Below are 9,476 nucleotides of genomic sequence, written 5' to 3'. Positions count from 1 at the left end.
TTTTTCTGCTTGTATCCCTTCTCATCCCGCAGGTAAATGCAGATCGAATGGCAGAGAGAAGACAAACCGGTCCCTGCCCTCTGCGGCAAGGCAGGGAGAGGAAGGGCCGGCGGGGGCCAGTAGAGGGCGCTGTGGGAGCGGCGGAGGGCGCGGCGTGGGCCGAGGCACAACCGCGAGCGCGGCGCTCACCTTCCCGCCGGCCGGCTACATGGCGGCGGCGGGCGCGGGGCCCGGGCCGGGAGCGCCCCCGGGGCTAGAGGCGGCTCTGCAGAAGCTCGCGCTGCGGCGGAAGAAGGTGCTGAGCGCCGAGGAGATGGAACTGTACGAGCTGGCGCAGGCGGCGGGCGGTGCCATCGACCCCGACGTGTTCAAGTGAGCGCGCGCGGGCGGGAGTGCGCGCTCGTCCCACCCCCAGAAGCCCCTGCTCTCCCGCTCCTCGACCAGGCCTTTGGTCTGGAGGAGACCTCCCGCCCCTTTCGGACCCCTTTGGGTGCCCAGAGTAGAATCGGGGTCCTGAGGGAGGTGGCCCTCCTAGGCCCCGGGCGAGGGGAGCTCACTGCCCACCACCTGTGTTCTCTCCAGGATCTTGGTGGACCTGCTGAAGCTGAACGTGGCTCCCCTCGCCGTCTTCCAGATGCTCAAGTCCATGTGTGCTGGGCAGAGGCTGGCGGGCGAGACCCAGGATCCTATATCCGTGTCTCTGCCCACATCGAGCGTGCCCGAGACCCGAGGTCAGAGCTGGGCCTGGTGCTCCCTTGCCCCTGCGGTTCAGGCGGTGGGTGGCAGGGGAGGGAAGTGCGCAGCGCCAGGCGCAATGCGGACTTGGCCCTGAGTGGCCCAGTCCTACTGTGGGTCTTCTCCCCGGACCGCAGGGACCACCCAGGGGCTCCCCTCTTGGTGTCCTGTCCCCCAGTGCTTTGGCATCGTTGCTACCCTTGAGAGTGCACATGTGCAGGTCCAGATCAGGCGGTTGCAAGCTGGGTGTCCAGGGTGGCCCAAGCAGGCGAGGCCTCGGCTAGGATTCTGCCTACCTCCTTGGGTAGAAGTGCTTTCATTCCACAAAGACAGGAACAAGGTGGTTTGGGTTCCTGTTCTCAAGGTGTGTACAAGCCTCCAGAAAAATGCTCAGGGAGTAGGTCAGGCAGAGGCCTTCCTGCCCCCTCTTTGGTTGCACCCCACTGGGGCCCAGGTCTGCTCAGGAATGTACCCAGCTAAGCTTCCTTCCTCAGATCCCAGGACAGGGGTCCGCGTGGCAGCCCTGGGCTGCCCTAGACACATGGAGTGCAGAGGCCTGAGTGGGCACGGCACTGGGCGCAAGTTTCAGGGGCCTCCTCACTCTTGAGAGTCACAACGGGGGGGGGAGGGGTAAGCAGGTGCTGCTAACAAGGGAGTCACAGCGGAGCTCCAACTGCATCCCCTTGGTGTGTCGCATCTGCTCCCAAATTCAGAAACACTCTGGATGCTTGGCCAGAAGCCCTCAGGCTCTCACAGACGTCCTGAGAGGGGGCTGTTGTTCGGGTTGGGCGCAGGCTGGGCCCCCATGGGGGGAAGTGCCAGGGCCCTGGGTACCCATGCCCCCTGTCCTGAGAGGCCCTGGGCACTGGAGCGCAGGCTTCCTAACTGATCCACGCTCTGTCTACTCTCTTTGTGTCTCTCTCTGACCTCCAGAGGCCTCCTTTCTCTCTGCCAAGAACTGTAGTCCCCCTGCAAGGCCCTCCTTTTCCTCGGCCCCGCGGCCTGCGGCCTCTCCGGTTCTGCTCCACGGCCCAGCTGCCACGCACCCGCCTCTCTCTCCAGGGCCCCCCGGTTCCCTCCGGTTCTCTTGCTGCCTGTTCTCTCCTTTCGCAGGTTGCGTTTATTGGTTTATCTCTGGGGGTTGGTGCTCTTTCTTGTTTCTGTGGAAACTGCTGTGGCCCCCAGATCAGGGGAGCTTGTTAAAGCAGCTTCGATGAGCTGCTAGGACAGGACCTTATGGGCCATTCCTGCCACACAACTTAGAAGCCGGGATGCGATTTCATGGCTCAGTTTATTAGAGACAACCTGCAGTACTTCCAGAGCCCTCCACTCCCTAGGGGCCAGCTCTGCTAGGTGAGACTTGTGCTCTGTGGAGGTGCCCTCACACCGTGGGAGGACAAGAGGCAGAGGACCGGGAGCCTTTACTTTCATATAGAGAGTAAAGCCTTAGGTGTGAGAAATGCCTTGGCCTCTGAGATGCCATCACCCGCCCGGGCAGGTAGTTTAGAGTATAACCTGTGATTGCCCTTTCCTGCCTGTTTCTTAGGCAAGGGTACCTTCCAGGGATTGCCACGTGTGATGAGGCTGGAGCCCCAGAGCCAGGGGTGTGTGAGGACCTGAGATCCCACAGGTTCCCTGGCTGTCCTCTCCATGTCCCTCTGCACATCACCCACCTTGTTGTTTTGGATGCCTCCTGGAGCTCAGGCCAGCCAGGTGGGGGAGGGCCAAGGGGCAGATCTGGGCAGACATGCGTAGACTACAAGGCTGAGTTGAAGAATCAGTGGACAGAAGGAGGGAGATACTGGGGACAGCCCTCCTCATTTGAAGGGGCGTTGCTGCTTGCTCACCCAGTGGCTGGGTGCCAAGCTGGCTCTCAGGGCTGAGGACTCAGGGGCTGTGAGATGGACAAGTCTTCCTTCCAGGGAGGGAGAAGGCTGGATCAATCAAAGGTGACAGAGATGGGAGGAAGCCAGTGTAGCTGGCCTTGCTGGAACAGCAAGTGTTAACCGGAATCAGAGTCCTGTTTCCCTGTAGCCCTTTGAGTTGGGGGGGAGTGAGGAGGGCTCCAGCGAGAGGTGCAGGCCCAGGCCTCTGTGGCAACAGGCCTGAGCTTGGGGTTGGGGGGAAAGAAGAGGGGAGGGTAGAGTCAAGGGGTACTGTGGGTTTAGTACCAGGAGCACTGGCATAGAGGGGTTCCGAGGGAGGTGGGGAGGAAGCCCCAAGCACAGGGATAGGAGTGGTGTGCGTGGAGTGCTGGGTGCCATGAGGTTTTCTCAAGTGCTTAGGCCTTGGGTCTCCTGGGTTGGGCAGATGGCAACCGGAATATGAGGACACAGAGGCCCTGGGGAGATACCCAGTGAGGGGAGAGTGCAGCGTGGAAGGGGGTTTGGTGGGGAGGCACTGAAGGGGAGCTGGGCACATGAGAGGCCATGACAGGAGTGTACAGTGGCGAAGAGGCCGAGGCCATCAGAGACCCAAAAGCTCTGAGGCCACGTGCACAGAATCTCTCCACACAGAGCTTGGGCAGGGTATAGGGGGGAGAAAATGAGGAGAGTCATTAGAGTGATCAGTTGGGGGACTGTGGTAGCCTAGCGTTGTGATGGCGGTTTGAGGCTGTTGGGGTGAACTGGCCTTAGGTTTCCCATGGAATCGGGGTGTGGAGCTGCTGCAGACCAGGGGCTGGAGCCCCACTCGGGAGTTCGATCTGGTAAGCTGCAACAGGAACAGCGGGTCATCTGGGTCCCTGTCCCCTGGCCATCCAAGTGGCCTGCGGGGACTGTCACTGATAACCTCACTCATTTCTGCCTTTACCAGGCAGAAAATGGAGAAGCAGAAGACCCCAAGAGCACACAGGGATAAATGCTTGTCTTGGTGGGGGTGTGGTCACTAAAGAAAAATAAAATGCAATGGAGTGTTCTCTGTTGAAGTTTAGGGAAACTATATATATTTTTTTAAAAATATATTTATTTGAGAGAAAGAGAGCATGAGTGGGGGTCGGGGGTTACAGAGGCTGAGGGAGAAGCAGACTCCCCACTGAGCAGAGAGCCCGATGTGGGGCTTGATCCCAGGACGCTGAGATTATGACCTGAGCCAAAGGCAGACACTTAACCAACTGAGCCACCCAGGCATCCTGGGAAACTGTATACTTTAAAAAGATGTTCCTCCAGAAGGTGTAAGATGAAGTCTGGTGTGCAGAAGCTGTGAGCTTTACACAGAGCTGCGTTGTCCAGTAGGGAAGCCCTGGGCCCCCCAGGGCTGGGGCAGCTGAGACTCAGCACGAGGTCAGTACACAGCAGATGGCCAGATGCCGAAGAACTGGCACAAAAAGAGAATACCTCGTAAATAATTTTTATCCTGATTACATGTTGAAGTGATAACACTGCCCATTTTGAGCTAATTAAAATACCTTATTTAAATTAATTTCCTGGTTTTTAAACTTTTTAATGTGGCTCCTAGAAAATGACACGTGTGGCTCACATTGTATCTCTACTGGACAGCATGGCTCAGGGACAATCACAGCGACACTTTCCCCAAAACACTGAATCAGGGCTGCAGGTGCACATGCAGGAGGGGTCGCTCCCCCCCAGGAAGCATAGGCTTGTGTTGAAGAGGCGTGTATGCATGTCCACGGTACACATGAGTCTTTGGCATTCTGTGTGTGTTCTGGAAGCACAGATCAAGCCGCTCCTGTGTACTCGGCTGGAAGGGGCAGCAGGACTGGCTGCTGGGTGCAGACCTGCCTGTGGTAGCAGTGAGGGATGGTCCTGGCCACTCACTCACCCCGGCCACTAGCCTTGCCAGCCAGCCTTGAGGATATACTGGGGCGCCTGCTGTGCTGTGTTGACCCCGTTCTTTTCCTTCCTCACACCATGCGTCTGGTGTGCACTCACGGCCACTAATATTTGGCCTCAGCAGCCCCATTAGCCCATTTGAGCGCAAGGGAGCACTGGCATCATGGAGAAAGGCTGCTCCCGGGGACCGTAGGCAGGATGGGAGCAGCAGCCCACATTCAGGCTGCTTTCTGTGACCCCTCGATCCCTCCAGCTCTGCAGACAGGGCTCGCAGGGGATGGGGAGTCAGGATCACATGGGCCACACCAGAGGTAAATGACACAGTGGGTCCCACCAGAATGAGTCAGCTCCCCAGCCCCAGGGTATGTGTTGCGGGTTGCGGGTTGCGTTTGGGATTTTGTTGTGACAGACATTTTAACCTTCAGTGGTCATTGTCTTCAGTGGTCATCTTCAACTGTCTGGGGGCCGCTCAGGTTTTGGGCCTGGGGTAGCATATCACCCCTCCCACCTTTGGCTCAGCTCCATCCTCCATTCCCTCTGACCCTGATTACCCCATGCAGGGACCTGGGGCAGATAGGACCAGCTCCAGAAAGTCTCTTGCAGGGCCCAGGGGCACATGGCTGAGTCAGGCTTAGCAGAGCAGGTCTGACCACCGATAGGCCCTGTACACCGTTCTTCTGAGACCCGAATGTCACTCTCCTCAACCTCCCCAGCTCTGCGTAAAATGAGGCCTGCATGGGTCTCCCCACTGAGAGCACATGATTCCCAAAGGTTCTAAGAATTGCACAGAGCTGGATAAATGGTCTACTTTCATTGTTCGATAGTGCTCTTAATGCCTTTTATGGCTCAAAGTTACACCGGTGTCTTATTTCCAGGAATTATGAGCCTCATCAAGGTTAAAGATGAGCATTATTTGCTGTTTTCTCCTTTTCTCTTATCCTTGAGTTTCCAGAAGGGCCCTGGTCACTATACTGAGAGGGAGAGGAAGTTCCAGTGTGTGGTGTGCTGAAGAAAAGCTACATTCAGACTCAGGCCCACATCTGAGATCCACCTTGCCATTTGTCAGGGGTGAACTGTACTTGCAAGTCCTTCAGAAGTGCACCGAGCTGAGTTTGCGGGACACTTAAGTACCCCGGACTAGGCCAGGTGCTACAGATGAGTCTTGGCAGCCAGGCCCAGCCTGGAGAGGGACATGGCATCAGAGTGGGCAACAACATGTTGGGAGCTGCAAGGCGGTGGGGTTCATGCACCCATAAGAGATAGGATCCTTGCCCCTTGACCAGTCAGTGGGGACCAGGTAGCAGCATTTGTAACAGGAGAAAGGAAATGTGTGGTGACAGCTCTCGGATTTGTGTCTTTTCCATGAGACACTTGCAGGCTGAGTTGGCCTGGCTTCACCCTACCACATGCCCTCAGCCCTGGGTAACCTGTTATTACATCTTTGTTGAATCAACTGTATGCAAACACTTGAGTGTGAAGCCCAGGGTGGCAAAGCAGGGGAAAATCTGAGCTGTCAGAATTTCAAATGTGCTCCCACTGTCACCCTTTCCAGCCCACTGGGCAACAGAGATGCCCTATTCTCTGGAGAGGAGCTTTTCAGAAATGCTCTGTAAGAAGGGGAGAATGTAGTTGTGTCACAGAGCTTGGGAAGCAAGTCTGATGTCCAGGGTCTACAGTGTTGCAAATGCAGGGGCCTCCCTTGTTCACCATGACAGACAGGAAAACAGAAATGACTTAATATGCCCCCTAAGAAACCTCATGGTGTCTTTTCTCCAAAAATCTAGAAGTCCCCTGTGCAGGCTATTTATTTGATTACTAACTGACGTTGAGGTTGAGGTCAAACACGGGACACATACCCTGTTCAGAGTCTGCAGGGTGGACCCCACCAGACTGGAGAAGAGCCCTGGCCAATGGAGGCCCGATATGAGGGAACTGTGACCCAGTGGATGAGCCTCCTCTCTGGGCACCTTTTGTCCCCTCTGGTGTCCTGTCAGTCTTATGAATGCTGTCAACACCCTGAGGCCAAGGAAGCCATTCCTTTAAAATAAAGCTCTGGCCCAAGCGTGGTTACAGATTTTCCTGTCTTCACAGAAAGAGGGTAAGGTAAGTAAATTACAAGTCAGGAGGTATCTGCAGCAGTGGTCTCCATCTGAATGTGACTACCTGTGGTCAGGGCAAGTCTCCTTGAGCACTCAACCCTCAGCAGGGGCAGGAACCTGGTTACGGGATCCGGGAGCTGAGCTCAAGTGCAAGCGGCTTGACCACCAAATGTTTGCAAAATACTTTGAGGTAGGCAGGAAACGCCTGTGAGAAAGAGCTTCCAAGACCCAAATCCAAAAGCCTAATTTCCATTCTTGAGGGTTGTGCCTCCTGCACCATCCCTGCAAGCAGTTGAGCTGTGGGCGATTTGGAGCAGGGAGTGCCAGGGGGGCCAGAGGCAGCAGCCCAGCTGGTGAGCCCCCCTGCAGTGCTGGTGGCCAGCCGGGTCCCTTGCTTTCCTGGGCAGGATCAACCAGCTGAGCTCACTTCCCGAAATGGGCCTTGTGGACTTTCCCCATTGCCCCTTGTACTGCTTCTGTCATAGGACCCATGCTCCAGGGCCCCCTGCACTCTGCCTAGGATTTCTCTTCGATGTGCCATCTCCAGGCAGTCCTCAGCCTCAGAACTCAGGGCTGACAGAGGGTTCCTGGCTGAAAGGTCGGACAGAGATGTGCTAGACGTAATGTGCCAGGAACACAAATGTGGTCGATGTGGCAGCTGTGGAGTCTGCCCTGGTTCCTAAAGATTGTGTTCTGTGTCTGCTCAGGGAGAAACAAAGGCAGCGCGGCTCTGAGTGGAGGCCCAGCACTGGCAGAGCGCAGTGGCCGGGAAGGATCCAGCCAAAGGATGCCCCGACAACCCAGTGCCACCAGGCTGCCCAAGGGGGGCGGGCCGGGCAAGAGCCCCACACGGAGCAGCACCTGAGACGGGCAGACTTCTCATACCCCCCAGCTCTGGGCTCTGCCACCCTCCTAGCAGAGGCTATCTGCGCTTCCCCCAGTTGGTAATAAAGCTTTGTGAAAAACCAAGGGTCTATCCAAGCTGTTTTCTCTCTTTTTTTTTTTTTAAGATTTCATTTATTTGACAGAAGGAGACACAGCAAGAGAGAGAGAACACAAGCAGGGGGAGCAGGAGAGGGAGAAGCAGGCTTCCCACTGAGCAGGGAGCCCAATGCGGGGCTCGATCCCAGGACTCTGGGATCATGACCTGAGCCAGAGCCAGAAGCTTAACGACTGAGCCATCCAGGTGCCCCCATCCAAGCTGTTTTCTATCACCTTTTGAATATATTAAGACAAGGATTTAGAATCAGTTCTGCCTAGTGGGCCTGGCTGTGCTACAGCTGACCTAAGCAAGTGACTTAAACCAGTGATTTCACCCTCCTGTACCTTATTTTCAAATTGGAGAGAAAATATCTATACAGTTGGCCCTTGAACAACACAAGGGTTAGGGGCACCAACCCCCCTGCATTGTTGAAAAATCCAAATATAACTTGACTCCCCAAATCTTTTTTTTTTTTTTTAAAGATTTTATTTATTTATTTGACACAGAGATCACAAGCAGGCAGAGAGAGAGGAGGAAGCAGGCTCCCCTAGAGAGCAGAGAGCCCGATGCGGGGCTCGATCCCAGGACTCTGAGATCATGACCTGAGCCGAAGGCAGCGGCTTAACCCACTGAGCCACCCAGGCACCCCTCCCCAAATCTTATTTACTAGTAGTCCACTCTCAACAGGAAGCGTTACCGGTAATATAAAGTTGACTAACAAATGCTTTGTATTATATACCGTATTTCTTACCATAAAAGGAAGCTAGACAAAAAAAAAAAAAAAAAACCCATAAGGGAAACAGATTTACACTGCTGTACTGTAAAAAATCCAGGTACAGGGGCACCTGGGTGGCTCAGTGGGTTAAAGCCTCTGCTTTCAGCTCAGGTCATGATCCCAGGGTCCTGGGATCGAGCCCCGCATCGGGCTCTCTGCTCAGCGGGGAGCCTGCTTCCTCCTCTCTCTCTGCCTGTCTCTCTACCTACTTGTGATCTCTATCTGTCAAATGAATAAATAAAAAAATCTTTAAAAAAAAAAAAAAATCCAGGTACAGTTGGCCCTGCACAATCCTGTTATTCAAGGGTCAACTGTATTCCTAGATCTTTCATAAACGGCCGTCAACACGTTTTGCTAAAGGGAAAGGGGCAGTGCCTTTGCTGAGACTTTCCAGGGTGCTCAGCTGCAAGGGCCTGAGCACGAAGGGGGGAGGCTGTCCTACAGAGTACCCGCACAGCACAGTCAAGGATGAACCGTGCTGTGACCTAGAGCTCCCCCTGTAAGCTGTGGATGCCAAGCAAAATCCAGTTAAGACTCCTTCCCCCCCAACCCAGAATGTCCTCACCCTAGGGACGCCTGGGTGGCTCGCTCAGTTAACCGTCTGCCTTCGGCTCAGGTCATGATCCCAGGGTCATGAGATCGAATCCCGCATTGGGCTCCCTGCTCAAGCAGGGACACTGCTTCTCCCTCTGCCTGCCGCTCCCCCTGCTTATGTGCGTTCTCACTCTCTGACAAACAAATAAATAAATCCTTAAAAAAATAAAAGTAAATTAAAAAAAAAATGTTCTCACCCTACATGTGACCCACAGTGTTAGGGAATTTGTCAACATCCCCTTCCCATGGATCTCAAATGTTCAAACTCCAGTTCCAAACTCTTACCTAGTGCCATTAACAGAGAAGCCTGAAAAATGACAAGCACAATTGAAAACTGAACTCAGTTTTCCTAGAATCTAGGAAATCTAGGAAATTTCTAGATTCCTAGAATCTAGGAAACACTGTTTCCCCTCAGGGCATGTCACATAAGCAGTGGCTCCTTACAGATGTGAGCAAGGCAGTACCCCACTCCTGCAGTGCAGGCCGGGACAGCTTTCCGT

At 54.8% G+C, this 9,476-nt stretch overlaps 1 protein-coding gene across 2 annotated transcripts; it reads left to right on the top strand.

The window, feature by feature from the left end:
* Nucleotides 1–143: 143 nt before the first annotated feature.
* Nucleotides 144–7,594, top strand: LOC111142714 (mitotic-spindle organizing protein 2B). Of its 2 annotated transcripts, XM_022495999.1 has the most exons (4): nt 144–372; nt 583–731; nt 1,669–1,848; nt 7,333–7,583. In XM_022495999.1, the coding sequence occupies exons 1-4, from the start codon at nt 209–211 to the stop codon at nt 7,488–7,490; spliced, it is 651 nt and encodes a 216-aa protein (XP_022351707.1). In that variant the 5' UTR covers nt 144–208; the 3' UTR covers nt 7,491–7,583. The 2 variants fall into 2 exon arrangements, with proteins under 2 accessions (XP_022351707.1, XP_022351708.1); XM_022496000.1 differs by lacking the exon at nt 1,669–1,848 and having other exon boundaries at nt 7,333–7,594.
* The last annotated feature ends 1,882 nt before the right edge of the window (nt 7,595–9,476 follow it).

This window comes from Enhydra lutris, unplaced genomic scaffold (genome assembly GCF_002288905.1).
Source record: "Enhydra lutris kenyoni isolate GAN:26980312 unplaced genomic scaffold, ASM228890v2 scaffoldscaffold8, whole genome shotgun sequence".
NCBI classification, from domain to species: domain Eukaryota; kingdom Metazoa; phylum Chordata; class Mammalia; order Carnivora; family Mustelidae; genus Enhydra; species Enhydra lutris.
This window is presented reverse-complemented; position numbering and strand designations above follow the sequence as displayed.

Bases quoted from the DNA above. Each gene is read 5' to 3' on its own strand.
- LOC111142714 (XM_022495999.1), top strand. From the start codon at position 209: ATGGCGGCGGCGGGCGCGGGGCCCGGGCCGGGAGCGCCCCCGGGGCTA. The intron at 373-582 runs GTGAGCGCGCGC...TGTTCTCTCCAG, and splicing joins ATCGACCCCGACGTGTTCAA to GATCTTGGTGGACCTGCTGA. The intron at 1,849-7,332 runs GTTGCGTTTATT...GTGTCTGCTCAG, and splicing joins CCTGTTCTCTCCTTTCGCAG to GGAGAAACAAAGGCAGCGCG.